The sequence below is a fragment of the Pan paniscus genome, chromosome 19, assembly GCF_029289425.2.
Source record: "Pan paniscus chromosome 19, NHGRI_mPanPan1-v2.0_pri, whole genome shotgun sequence".
Classification (NCBI taxonomy): Eukaryota; Metazoa; Chordata; class Mammalia; order Primates; family Hominidae; genus Pan; species Pan paniscus.
In genome coordinates, this window is record NC_073268.2 from 56964966 (window position 1) to 56979535 (window position 14570).

General features: G+C 49.2%; 1 protein-coding gene across 1 annotated transcript in view; it reads left to right on the forward strand.

Moving 5' to 3' along the window:
• Positions 1–5308, forward strand: part of LOC117976442 (keratin, type I cytoskeletal 14-like) — a 29476-nt gene extending 24168 nt beyond the window's left edge. Inside the window, exon 4 of the mRNA XM_063598613.1 lies at positions 5136–5308. Within this exon, the coding sequence (XP_063454683.1) occupies positions 5136–5308 (173 nt within the window). The remainder of the gene's footprint in view (positions 1–5135) is intronic.
• Positions 5309–14570: the final 9262 nt, after the last annotated feature.

Genomic DNA, 14570 nt, shown 5'->3' on the forward strand with positions numbered 1-14570 from the left:
GGATTAAGAAGGGATAGGGTGGGCAGGACACAGTAGCTCATGTTTGTAATCCTAGCACTTTGGGAGGCTGAGACAGGAGGATCATTTGAGGCCAGGAGTTCAAGACTAGCCTGAGCAACATAGTGAGACCTGTCTTTACAGAAAACTAAAAAAAAAAAAAAAAAAATTAGACAGGCATGGTTACGGGCACCTGTGGTCCCAGCTACTCAGGAGACTGAGATGGGAGGATTGCTTGGGCCCAGGAGTTGGAGGCTTCAGTGAGCTATGATCGCATCATTGCATTGTCCATCCTTGGTGACAGAATAAAGGGATAATCAATCTGTTATAAAGAGTGTGGGTTCACTTTTCTATTGGTTAACTTTTGCTTGTAACAAAGGAACCCACATTTAATGGCTGAAAATAACAACCATTCATTTAGCTTACAGTTTTGCAGTTTAGACTGGGAAGCTCTGTTTCACTTTATGCATCTGTGGTTCGCTGCAAGTCGGCCAGGTGGCTCTTCCTCTGGTAGTTGGCTGGATGCTGGTTGGGGTGATGAGGATGAATGGCGTCTGTGACTCCCACCCTCCAGCCAACTAGCTTGAGCAAGTGTTCCAAGGTCATGAGCAGAAACATGCAAGGCCTCTTGAGGTTTAGGCTCAGAGAAGTCACTTTGGCTGTATTATATTGGCCGAGCAAGTCACAACCTAGCCCAGATTCAAGAGCAGGGGAAATAGACTTCTCTTGAGGGGAGGAACTGCAAAGTCATATGGCAATGGGCATGGATACAGGGAGGGCAATAACTGAAGCAATTTTTTGCAAGCAATCTACCATAGTCTATTGGCATGTCGTGTGTTAGCTATGGAGGAAAACAAGACAAAAATGATGTGGTCTTTGCTTGCAAGATTTCAAGTAAAAAATATAGGCATAAATAAAATCCTTCAAGGCAAAGTAAGGGACATTCCACAAGATATCAGCTAACGATATTCTCTAAAGATTCTGATAGTCAAAAATCCTTTTTATCGCTAGGGGCAAATAGCACCCCCTGCCTTCCCCAGCCTCCAGACCTCTGACTCTCTCCCAGTGTGACGCCTCCAACACTGAACTGCTCCCTGAATTCCCTGCATTGTCTCACCTGGCCAGGCCATTTCCCACAGCTTTCCCTGTGCCAGAAGCACCCACCACCGGAGCTGTTTTCTTCCCATTCCTCATTCTTCAAGTCTCAGCTTTTTAGAAAAACACTTTCTCCTTCCCTCCACCCATACCTGGCCAGGTATGGTGGCTCGTACCTGTAAACTCAGCACTTTGGGAGGCCGAGGCAGGCAGATTGCTTAAGCCCAGGAATTCAAGACCAGCCTGGGCAACATAGCAAGAACACGTCTCTAAAAAAAAAAATTGGCCCAGGCGTGGTAGTGCATGTCTGTAGTCCTAGCTACCGAGGAGGCTGAGGTGGGAAGATCACCTGAGCCCAGGAGTTTGAGGCTGCAATGAGCTAGGATTGTGCCACTGCACTCTACCCTGGGTGACAGACCAAGACCCCGTCTCAACAAACAAACAAACAAACAAACAGAAAAAACCCAAAAAACAAAACAAAAAGCTCCTCCCAGCCCACACCTGCTGAGTGGTTGTCCCCTGCGGTGATGACTGACACATGCCATTTAACCTTCACGTTGCTGGTAATAGCTATTGATTTTATGGAGTGCCAGATACTGTGCTTTATATCTGATTTTTCATTTATTCCCCCGCAAGCCCTCTGAGGTTGGTGCTATTAGCCTCATTTCAGAAGTGGGGACACTGAGGCTCTGACAGGTGAGGTAACGGCCATTGCATGACATGGCTTTAAAATAAAATGGTGGCTCTGTGAATCAAACCCAGGCCACCCTGGCTCCAAGGCCCGGGCTCTAAACCACATGCCACACTGGTGTGATTATGGTCCATGTTTTATAGGGGAGGAAACTGGAGCTTACGGAGGGGAATACCTAGGCCTGGCTAATGAGTGGCTCTCACCCCAAGGCGTGGCTCTTTGCAAAGGCCAGGCCTGTCACTGCCTTGCTACATGGTCACTTAATCTTACCTGCTACATTATACTGCTGGGCCTCTGTTTTGTAGCTATTTGTGTAGATCTTTCCCTCCCCCACTCTCCCCTCTCCCATCTGCTGGGAGCTTGCTGGGGGCTGGGCCTGAGTCTCTTTCGTCTCTGAATTCTGCATGTGGCATAGGGCCTGGCTCAGAGCCCATGCACAGCACAAGAGTGAATGAGGGAATGAATAGTGTTTCCTGGGCATGGCTTTGGGCAAAGCAAGAAACTGCTTAGAGCTCCAGCAGCCCCGGGTCTATGTCCCCTCCTCCGACCCTGGCCTGCCTCCTGCCTTTGTCAGGAGCCTACAGTGTTTACCTCTTTCTCTTCCCCAAGTTCAGGTCATCCCCTGGGGACAGACATTCTGGGTCCAGGGCACCTGCCTGCTGGTTTCTGCTGAGCAGGACACCAGCTGTGGGACTTTAGGCAGGCTGAGGCCCCACTCTGTCTCAGTTTTCTGACCTATACAAACTTCTGGAGGTAGGCTAAAGCACGTGTTTGGGCTTTAAAAGAGGGAGAATCTTTGCTGAAGAAAATCTCACAGAAAGCTGAGTATATAAAACCAGTGTGAGTGCATGTGTGTGTATGTGTGAGTAGGTGTGAATACTGTGTGAGGTGTGTGTGAGCGCATGTGTGAACATGTGTATGCATGTGTGTGTATGTGTGAGTAGGTGTGAATACTGTGTGAGGTGTGTGTGTGAGTGCATGTGTGAGCATGTGTATGCATGTGTATGTGTGAGTAGGCGTGAATACCATGTGAGGTGTGTAAGTGTGTGTCAGTGTGGGTGGTCACAGCGGATCCACTCAGCTCCCACCTCTCTGCTTAGGGCTCAGCAGGAGAGGATTGAAAATCTCTGGGCTAGAAGATTTCTATGCTTCCATCCTACAAGCGTAGGAGTTTTGTCTAAATCATCTTGCTGGGCTTTTAGATGCTTATTATGTTTCTTTTTCTTTTTTTTTTCTTTTTTTTTTTTTTGAGACAGAGTCTTCCTCTGTTGCCCAGGCTGGAGTGCAGTGGCTCAATCTCAGCTTACTGCAACCTCTGCTTCCCAGGCTCAAGCAATTCTTCCTGCCTCAGCCTCCCTAGTAGCTGGGATTACAGGTGCCTACCACCACACCCAGCTAATTTTTGTAGTTTTAGTAGAGATGGGGTTTCACCATGTTGGTCAGGCTGGTCTTAAACTCCCGACCTCAGGTGATCCACCTGCCTTGGCCTCCCAAAGTGCTGGGATTACAGGCGCGAGCCACCGTGCACAGCCAAGAAGATGCTTACTATGTTTCTTAGCAGTCAAGGTAAGGATAAGGATGAGGTAACATGGACATGGCAGGAATGGGAAACCTGGGGTTCCTGAAGCCTCCTCTCTTCTCCCCATGTTCCAGCTCTTTCTTCTGAAGCCTCAGACACGGATCTCCCTGTTGGGAAGTGTCTGTTTGGTTTCTGTGTGCCAGGTCCTCATTGTATGTTTACCAAGAGAGGACAGATATCTCTGGTGGATCTTCCCATCCCCACAGGCTCCAGCCCTAATCCCAGGCAAGGACTTTGGAGGAAGCACTTTCCTCTCCAACTGCAGCACATTCCACTGGAGGGGGAAGGGTCTTGGCAGGACTGAGCCAGGGGAGGGCAGAAGATGCTTCCTGGCACTGTGGTTCCTTGGTGCATCCCCCGTGCCTCCCTGGTGCTGGCACGGCTGGTAGGTCTTGGGCTGGTGCTTGGGCAGCCTGCTGAGGGCTGATGCTGGCACTGGGTAGTTCCTGACTGGAATGGACGTGAGATACCTAAGGGAGCCGGTGAGGCTTTGTCTTCTGTTAATACTCTGTGTGTGTGTCTTTGCGGTGGGGTGGTGTTCCTTTTCAACTGACTTCAAAAAGCCCTTCAGATACCAGGCCCCTGTCATGGGATCAGGCATCAGCTACTCTTCCTTGGGGCAAAGGGGATCTCCCCTGTTCTCCCTCATCTCCCCTGTTCTCCCTCATCTCCCCCTGAGTCCCCAGGCCTGGGCATTCCTGGTGTTCCCAGCTCCTGGCAGCCCGTCTCGCTATGCGATTCTCTGTGGTTTCTGCCTGATGAATGTTTATCCTGCAGCCGATTGGAGCCGGGATGAGCAGGGCCTCAGCATCCTGTCTCCAGAGCAGCTCTGAAGCTCCTTCCAGCTGCTGTTAGGAAGGCCCCTTCTCCCCCAACCCCCTGCTCACCTGGTCCAGAAACTCACTAACCTGACCACCCCTCCCCCAAGTCTGCAAAGCCCCGCTTGCCAGCCTAAAGCCAGTGGAGCTTGGCATGAGTCAGAATTAAAAATAGTAAGCATCCCCTCAACCCATGATAGAGGTGAGACATGCTCACCGCTGCTTTTTTGAAAATGTGGAAAACACAGATCTTCATTAGAAATCATCTGTCTCTTGGCTGGGCGCGGTGGCTCACGCCTGTAATCCCAGCAGTTTGGAAGGCTGAGGTGAGTGGATCACTTGAGGCCAGGAGTTTGCAAGCAGCCTGGCCAACATGGTGGAAACCCTGTCTACTAAAAATACAAAAATTAGCCAGGTGTGGTGGCAGGTACCTGTAATTCCAGCTATTCAGGGGGCTGAGGCAGGAGAATCACTTGAACCCAAGAAGCAGAAGTTGCAGTGAGCCAAGATTGCGCCACAAAAAAAAAAAGAAAAAAGAAAGTCACCTCTTTCATACCAACCCCTAACTGCAGGCTCCGTCTGTGAAGGCAGGGCCCAGGTGGACAGAGCCCTTGTCTTTCCGCTCCCTCAGCGGTCATCAGCGCTGGCAGAGATCGGGGTACAGTCATTGCTTGGTTAGTAGAACCTAATTCTGCCAGGACGCCTTCCAACACAGATCTAGGAGGGCCCCGGGTGTGATTCCTGTCCTTCTGGAGGCGGATTAGATAAACCACCATCCCAGACCAGCTTCCTGACTGCAGTGCAAATGCGAGGCTCACACCTCAACCAAGAGCCGTGCAAGATTCTCTCCTTCCCTTGTCCTCCCCATGAATCGTCAGCCTGACCTGCTGGCTCTGCCCTCGAGATATCCCTTGCACCAGGCCACTGTTCCTGAAGTCCTCTGATGTCTCCCCAGAACAAGCCCCCAGTGTCTCTCACCTGGATTCTGTTAGAGCCTCTTATGAGATCTCCAGCTCCCTGGGCCCCACGGTCTATTCCACAGGGAGCAGCTGGGGCGGGGAGGGCGTCCCAGTGCTCCTCTGCTCAAAGCACCGTTACTCTCAGGATAAAAGCCAGCGCCTCCATTAGACCGCAGACACCGAGTGCTCTGTCCTGGCCTCCCCTGGGCTCATCTCCTGCACACCCTCATTCTGGCTCACCCCTCTTAACCACTGGGCCTGCTTGGTGTTCCCTGAACAGACCAAGCTCCCTCTTCCTTAGGGATTTTGCCTCTGCTGTGCCCTTGGCCTGGAATAATCTTCCCTGGGGGTCTGAGGGCTCCTTTGCCTCATTCCGGTCTCTGTTCATGCGTCACCTCCTCAGAGAAGCCTTCCCTGACCACCCCTCAATGGTCTTCCCTGCTGACCCCCTCCCTGGCTTTGTTACTCTGCCCCCTACCCCCAATGAAAGCCCCAGGAGGGCAGGCAGCTTTTGACTGCCCTGCTCTTGAAGCCCAGAGTCTAGAAGGTGCCTGGCACACAGAAGGTGGACCATAATTGGTGTTAAATGAAAAAAAATAAATAAAGGGCTTCGGGAGAAGGCTCTGTTCTGGCAAATAATCATTAAATGTTTACTAGTGCTGGAGTCAGCCCTGGGGCTAGATATAGAAGCTCGAAGTCTAGATGGAGAGACAGAGCTGTGGTGTGTGCTGGGCAAGTGGGTGGGGTGGGAATGCTGACCCAGCCTGAGCGGGTCAGGGTGGACATATCAGGGAGAAGACACCCACACCAGTGGAACTGAGAAGAGCTGGCATGGCTGCCTCCAGGTAAAGGGAGGGGGCAGGTAGGCAAGGAGGATACTGTGGCCAACGCCGGGTGGAGGTGGCCTCCAGCGCACAGTGGGTGTTCAGTGAAAATGCTCACAGTGTCCAAGACCCCTGCATCCGAGGAGGACAATTTGAGTTTCTGGACGGGAACCTTCCCAGGTGAGGGGGAGTACAGACCTGAAGCTTCCCCTCAGGAGTCATGGGATCAGATGGGTTTTGAAAGGCAAGATTTTGCCTGTGGAGGGGTCTTGCTCATCTGGGACTGCCCAGAATCTGTTCTTGAGGGAGGCAGCATCGCCCCCTCAGCCCACCAGGATCCTGATGGGAGGGAAGTTTGTCGGCCAGAAGGGAGCAGAGAAGCACCCAGGTGCCCTTGCCTGGGTGCTGGGAATCTGGGCAGGCACCCGGACATTTTCTTTCTCTCTGTCCTGTGTCTGGCACTCTCCCTGCCCCAGTCCAGATGGAATGGGCCACAGCTTGAAGTGGGGCAGAGGCGTCAAATAAGACCCAAATTGAGTAGGGCAGGACAAAAGCTGAGAGAGACACCCCAACTAAGATCAGTGGCGGAGCGGGGGCCTCCCTGTGTGGAGTGAGCCTGAGCCTGCTCACGTACTCCCCTCCAGGGAGAGGGAGTGAGGAGGAGGCCAGGCCCCTGTCTTCCCAGGCTGTGAAATGTGGCACCTGGGGGAAGCTGGCCCCTGGACCAGGGTGCAGGAACTCAGCTCTTCCTCCCCACCCACACCATCTGCCCTGGTTCTGGTCAGGCCCGTTTTTCCTCCCCTGAGGACTTGGAGAGGAACACCAGGTGCCATCCTGACCTAGCTTACTTGCCCTGCCCTCCCCCTTTCCTGGGTTTCCACTTCTCAGGAAGCCACTGAGATGGGCTACAGCAGAAATAGCCAGATCTGGGCTGTGGGGAGGCTCAAGTCCCGAGTGCATCAGCCTCCTGACCCGAGTGCGGCTTTGGGCTGCTCATGACATGGCCGGCGCTGCCCTGTCCTGGTGCTGGGCTCTTCAAGATGGTGAATAGGATTCTTCCCCATCTGGGTGAGAGCAAGGCTCCCCAAGAGATGGCATGGGTCCCAGGGCTGGGGGACGGTGGTGGCAGGGGTCTTGCTCAGCTGAGACTGTCCAGGACTCGGCCAGCATCTCTGGCACACAGCAGTGCTTTGTGCAGGGCCCCTCTCTTTCATCACTCCCATTTGTCATCAGGTCATAACAGCAGGTCTTGTTTCTGTCCTTTACTCTCTAGCCCACCACTACGGCTAGGATCAGACCCTCTCATCTCTAGCAGGGACTATTTTAAAACACCCTAAACTGGGTTCTTTATCCCTGGTCATCCCTGCTTCCCTTGACACATCAACCCGTTCGCCACACAAAACCCACATCCCATCCCTGATGAAAATGACTTTCCATTGTCTTGCTTACAGCTCCCCGACAGCTGACCTTGTCCTCAGCACCCCCCTCCCCTCCCCTCCTGCCATGGCCCAACCATATTGAATTGCCAGTAGTCTCCCAAGCTGGGCCCGGTTGCTCATCTTTTCCAGGCCCCCATTCTTTTGACTCTTCTGCCTAAGAAACGCCTACTGGTTTGTCAGCTTCTTGCTCAAAGGTCATGCCTCTGTAATTAAATAGCTCTCAATGCCCCCAGCCAGACATAATTCCCATTGTCTACATACTTCATCACATTGGTTGGTTTGAGGCATACCTCAATACTGGGTCAATAGCTCTAGCCTGATGGCCCACATGGTGGCTCCCACTCCAGCACCCCTAAAGCTCCTCCAGTTATTTCAGCAAGTCCCCAGGGGAATGCCTCACATGTGCCCACAAGGTGGCTGCTGGCTTGCATGGAGTACCCTCTGCTCTGCCACCAGCTGTAGCCCCACAGGCCCACGCCACCACCTGGGAGAGCCTTGTTGCCTATTGTGAGAACACCCAGTGGGGCCAACTTCAGATGCTTCCAGACCATGGATCCTTGGAGAGCCAGAATGGGAGGGGCTTTCCTCAGGTGTAAGTCATCGGCTGCAAGGAGCGCTCCCTGTACTCAGACTCTTCCAAAGTTCTTCTTGTCCCTTTTGCCTTCTTGTTTCATAAAGAAGTAAAACTAGCCTGGCGGACCCAGGGGTGGGGGCAGGAGCATAGAAACCCTTTCGAGGGTCTCTCTTCTCCTCACATCTAGTTCTCCCTCTTCCAAAACTTCCTCTCTCATTTCTCAATTCAAGGCTAGGGTTGGTGTGGATGAGCGGAGACAGTGATGTCAGTGGTGAGTGTAGGGAGGGGAAGAGGGTATTGACTATATGAAATTTGGCTAGTTCTAAATGTCCACGGTTTAGTGTTACTTAAGAAATTATTTATTTTAATTAACAAGAAATACATAAATACATTCTTATAAAACTTAAAACCATAGAGATTAAGCTTAGGTTCCTGTTGGCTACCATCCTTCAATCAGATTCCTTCCTTACCTATGCAAATATTCATACATATTCATATGGGCCTTAGCAATAAGTCATCTTTTGAGTGTATGTTGACAAGAATTTATCATATTAAGTGTGTTGCTCTCCAACTGGATTTACTGTACCCAACAAGTAGTGTTTTTTTTTTTTTCTTTTGAGATGGAGTTTCACTCTTGTCATCCAGGCTGGAGTGTAATGGCTCGATCTCAGCTCACTGCAACCTCTGCCTCCCAGGTTCAAGCAATTCTCCTGCCTCAGCCTCCCGAGTAGCTGAGATTACAGGCACCTGCCGCCATGCCTGGCTAATTTTTGTATTTTTAGTAGAGACGGGGTTTCACCATGTTGGCCAGGCTGGTCTCGAATTCCTGACCCCAGGTGATCCACCCACCTTGGCCTCCCAAAGTGCTAGGATTACAGGCGTGAGCCACCATGCCCGGCCCAATAACTAGTTCTTTAGGGTTTTCAGTGTCACTATTCATTGTCATTACTCATTCCATTTAATTTCTAGTCCTCCACAGCAGGATGTTACATAGTTACTGAACGCCTCCCCGCCATTAATGATTGTTTGTGTCTTTGCACTATAGCAAACAATGCTGCATAGGGCATCCTTTTATCTGTCTTCCTCAATACATGGGCCAGGGTTTCTTTCAGGTGAACATGAAGAGTGGAACTGATAGCTTGTGAAGTGCGTGAATGTTAAAAAAAATGATGACATTGTCAAATTGCCCTGCAAAGTGGTTACTACAACCCACCTCCCACCAATGTGTTTGAGGAGGTTCATTTACTTATAGCTTCCCTACACTTGAGATCATCAAACTTTGTGAGCGGGCCAGTCTAATCAGGAAAAGTAAATCTCCTGTCTTCTCCTGAATTGGGGAGAGGTGGCCCCCTGGCTGCCTTAGTTGGGTAGGGGTCTGGGAGGGGGCCTGGTGTTGTTGATAGAAACTTCCAGCCAGCTCTGCTTACGATCCCTCTTCCACTTTTCCTCTCCAAGTCTGTGGTGCCCCAGTTTCTGAGCTTCTTTAGAGTATGTTGAGAATGTGCTTACTTCTCATGGGCTTCCTGCTCTCTCCTCTGTTGACCCCTTCCTAATCCCCCAAACCCTGGGTCTCAGCTTTCTCTCATCTTCTGTGTTACCATTTTTGAGCTTTAAATCTTTTGTTGACATTTCTTATCTTTGGCCCTCCCTCCTTCCTTTCCTCCTTCCCTTCCTCCCTCCCTTCCTTCCTTCCTCCCTTCCAGCTGGGTCTCACTCTGTCACCCAGGCTGGAGTGCAGTGACACAATCTTGGCTCACTACAGCCTCCACTTCCAAAGCTCAAGTGATCCTCTCACCTCAACCTCCTGTGTAGCTGGTACTACAGGTGCACACAACCATGCCCAGCTAATTTTTTGCATTTTTGGTAGAGACAGGAGTTTGCCATGTTCCCTAGGCCAGGCTCAAACTCCTGAGCTCAAACAGTCTGCCCGCCTCGGCCTTCCAAAGTGCTGGGATTACAGTCTCACTATGTCACCCAGGCATCTTTTTTGCATTTATAAAAGTGGCAATGCTCTACGTTGTACAGACTGTACAAAAACATGACCTTAGACAAATAAATTCCTAAAAGTAGGGTTGTGAGGTCAAAAATAGATATTGCCAAACTGCTCTCCAAAGAGTTCAGGACAACTTTTGCCAACAAGTGTGAATTAAATTTCTTGTTTACACTCGTGCCAAGACTGGGTATTGTTAATCATTCAACTTAGTCACTTTTATAGAAAAAGTGATACTGTATTATTGTTTTAATTTGCATTTCATAGGATAGAAATAAGGTTTCCAATAGTTTTTCACATTCTTTGCCCATTTTTCTGTAGGCTTTTTAACCTTTTGATTTGCAAGGGTTCTTGGTATATTAGATGTCGTATATAGGTATTGCAAACACTCTTCATTTAAATTTTTTATTTTACTTTCTTTTTCTAGAGACAAGGTCTTGCTCTGTCACCTAGGCTGGAGTTCAGTGGCATGACCAGAGCTCACTGCAGCCTGGACCTCCAGGCTGAAACAATTCTCCCTCCTCTGCCTCTTGAGTAGCTGGGACTACAAGCACACACCACCACACCTGGCTAATTTTTGCATTTTTTGTAGAGCTGGGGTCTCGCTATGTTGCCTAAGCTGTTCTCAAACTCCTAGGCTCAAGTGATCCTCTCACCTCAGCCTCCTAAAGTGCTGAGATTACAGGCGTGAGCTACTGTGCCTAGCTGGAAATATTCCTTATTGGCTGCTTTTTCTTTACTTGTCTTATTTTTTCAAGTATAAATATAGACAGGCTCTATGTTGCTCAGGCTGAAGTGCAGTGGCTACTTACAAGCGTAACCATGATTCACTGCAGCCTTGAACTCCTGGTTTCAAGTTATTGTTCTCCAGCATCAAGTGTGTCAATTCTAACCCCATTGGGGGGATTTCAAGGCCTGTACTGTTTTGGTCCCAATTTAGCTTTATCATCCATATTTGCCCCCACCGCTCTGCAGTTCCACTGAAGCACCCCCCCTTTCCTCTGAGCCCACAATGTCACACCCAGGACTCTGCCTCAGCTGGGCCTCCACTGCCCACCCCTCTATAGATGCCTAAATCCCGGGCAGTTATGCAGACACAATTAAGTTCCATCCATTCCATGAAGCGTTCCCCAACCCTCTGGTGGAAGGTCACTTCTTCCCCTCGTGGGGTTCTCAGCTTTCATTTCTTTTTCTACTAAGAGTCTTAGCACTTTCTGCTAAACGCTACAATTACCTGTTCACATACTCTACCTGCCCCCACGAGACCAGGGGCATCTCAGAAACAAAGATCATTAAAACCAACTAAATCTATTTCTCATTATAAAATGAGGTATGCTGATTGATTGTAAAAGAATAAAATAATAAAGTATGGAACATTTTTAAAAAGCATATAGATCTGGCAGAGAAGATAGAGACCCTTCCACACCACTGAAATTACGTATTGAAAAGAACAAGGAAAAAACTGCTTCAGTTGGCATGATTTATGTAAGTATAGTATAGTATCCTTAAAATGGTTCAAAGAAATGGAAAATCAAGACTTCATTTTGGCAAAGGCCATTGAACAGAAACTTTAGCATATTTATCAATAATTTCTTTCAGTTAAATAACTGACAACAACACACTTTTCAACCAGTGATATTGTAAATTGAATTTTAAAAATTAAATTAAAACAAAATTAGTTCATAAATTTGTGGGTTGACCAAGAAGGTAATAAAATCTCACTAAATAAAATGAGAAAAATTCAGAAAAAGAAAAAAATAATAAAATAAATCACCCATGGACCTATTACACACATATAAGCACTATTCATTCTTTAAAGCATATATTTCCAAGCATTTTTATTTTTTCCATGCCTAAGGTTGGTATGGAATATATATATATATATATATATTTGTACAATTCTTCAAATTTTGTAGAATTTGTATAATGTTGTATCTTGCTTTTTTAACCGCTGATGTTATAAGCATATTTATGCCACTTCATTCATTTTGGGGCTTAATAATACATGATCTAGTGGATATATCGTAATTTATCATTCCTTGATAGAGAAAAATTTAGCTTTGCTTATTTTAGAGTTATAAATGATGCTGGGTCAGGTATCTTTATGTTTGAAGATGGCTCCATATTTGGGTTGTTTCCACAGAACTCTTTCCTAGAAATGTTTTTTCTAGGTTAATGGCTACAAATATTTCTAGGCACCTGACATATTGACGCCCACCTCTAAAGTATTTTTATGATCCACAACTAGCATTTAACACACTGCCCTACTCACTCCATGACTAATAAATAGACAAATGACTGAAACATGACCTCATGCTTTCTATTCCTCCAGCTTTCATTGAGTTCCTTTCCTCTGGGAGGATTGGGTGTTGTCCAGCACTCCACAGCATCAGCCCATCGACCCTATCCCTGTGGTTAGAGCGGCTGAGGAAGCCGAATTGCAGCTCTGTGGAAAGGAACGGGGCTGGAGAGTTCATGCATAGACCAGTTTTTTATTTTATTTTTTATTTGTTTATTTTATTTTATTTTTTGGTGGGGGGACGGAGTTTCACTCTTGTTGCCCAGGTTGGAGTGCAATGGCATGATCTCAGCTCACCACAACCTCTGTCTCCTGGGTTCAAGCAATTCTCCTGCCTCAGCCTCCCGAGTAGCTGGGATTACAGGCATGTGCCACCATGCCTGGATAATTTTGTATTTTTAGTAGAGACGGGGTTTCTCCATCTTGGTCAGGTTGGTCTTGAACTCCTGACCTCAGATGATCCACCGCCTCGGCCTCCCAAAGTGCTGGGATTACAAGCATGAACCATCCTGCCCCGGCTGCACAGACCAGTTCTTATGAGAAGGGATCAGCTAAGAATAGCCTTGGGTCGACACACACACCTCTTCACACTCACAAGAGAAACCATTTCCCCATGAAGCTAGAGATGAAACCATCTCCCCACGAAGCTAGAATAGCTCAGAGATGCTATTCTTGGATATCCTGAGCCCCTGTGGTCACCAGGGACCCTGAGTTGTACAACACTCAGCATGACAGCATCACTATGCTTAACAATTTCCCTCCTCACCCCCAGATTCCATTTCCCCATCTGCCAGGGCTGCCTATAAAGAGGAGAGATGGCTTCAGACTTCAGAAGGACACAGGCAGCAGAGAGTGGTCAGTCCCTTCTTGGCTCTGCTGACACTCGAGCCCAGATTCCATCACCTGCTCAGAATCATTCAGGTCTCCACTGCTGCCCTTGCTGTCCTCCTCTGCACTGTCCCTCTCTGCAACCAGGTCTTCTCTGTACCACGTGAGTCCGAGTTGTCATTGTGGGTATCACCACTCTCTGGCCATGGTTAGACCACATCAGTCTTTTCTTGTGGCCTGGGAACCCCCAAGAGAAAAAAGAGAACTTCTTAAAGGGCTGCCAAACATCTTGGTCTTTCTCTTCAAGACTTTTATTTTTATCTCTAGAAGGGGTCTTAGCCCTCCTAGTCTCCAGGTATGAGAAGCTAGGTAGGGGCAGGGGAGTTACAGTCCCTTGTACAGATAGAAAAACAGGGTTCAAAACAACTCAGTTTGCAAGAGGCAGAATCCAGGGCTGGTTACTTCCCAGTGGGATCTGTTGTTCACTCTCCAGCTCACCCTAGGTCTGTCCCTTGGATGTCTTATGAGAGATGTCCAAGGCTTCTCTTGGGCTGGGGTATGACTTCTTGAACCAGACAAAATTCCCTGAAGAGAGCTGAGATAAGAGAACAGTCCGTTCAGGTATCTGGATCACACAGAGAAACAGAGAACCCACTATGTAGAGTCAAGGAGAAAGAAGGATATAGACAGAAACAAAGAGACATTTCTCGGCAAAAAAGCCCAAATGCCTTCCAGTTACTTGGTCTGAGCAAGCCTGCCTTCCTCACCTGCTCGGGGATCAGAAGCTGCCTGGCCTTTTCTTCTGAGCTGTGACTCAGGCTCATTGTCTTCCTTTCTCCACAGTTGCTGCCGACACGCCGACCGCCTGCTGCTTCAGCTACATCTCCCGGCAGATTCCACAGAATTTCATAGCTGACTACTTTGAGACCAGCAGCCAGTGCTCCAAGCCCAGTGTCATGTAAGTGCCAGTCTTCCTGCCCACCTCTAGGGAGGTAGGGAGGGTCAGGGTGGGGGCAGAGACAGGCCAGAAGGCCATCCTGGAAAGGCTCAGTCTTCCAGAGCCTATCGGGGATACAGGACCCAGGGCTCCGAGGTGTCACCTGACTTGGGGCTGGGGTGGGGCAAGTGTTACAGAGTCAGGAAGGGCTGCCCCAGCCCAGAGGAAAGGGACAGGAAGAAAGAGGCAGCAGGACCCTCTGAGGGCCACCCCGCCGAGTCCCTGAGAGAAGCTCTCTAGATGGAGATAGGCAGGGGGCCCCTGAGAGATGAGCAGGCCCTGAGCTGCCCAGGACAGAGTGGGATAGTGGGGCCACGGTGGGCCCAGGATTCCCCTGCTAGATTCCCCAGTGCTTAACCCTTCCTCCCTTCTCCACAGCTTCCTAACCAAGAGAGGCCGGCAGGTCTGTGCTGACCCCAGTGAGGAGTGGGTCCAGAAATATGTCAGCGACCTGGAGCTGAGTGCCTGAAGGGTCCAGAA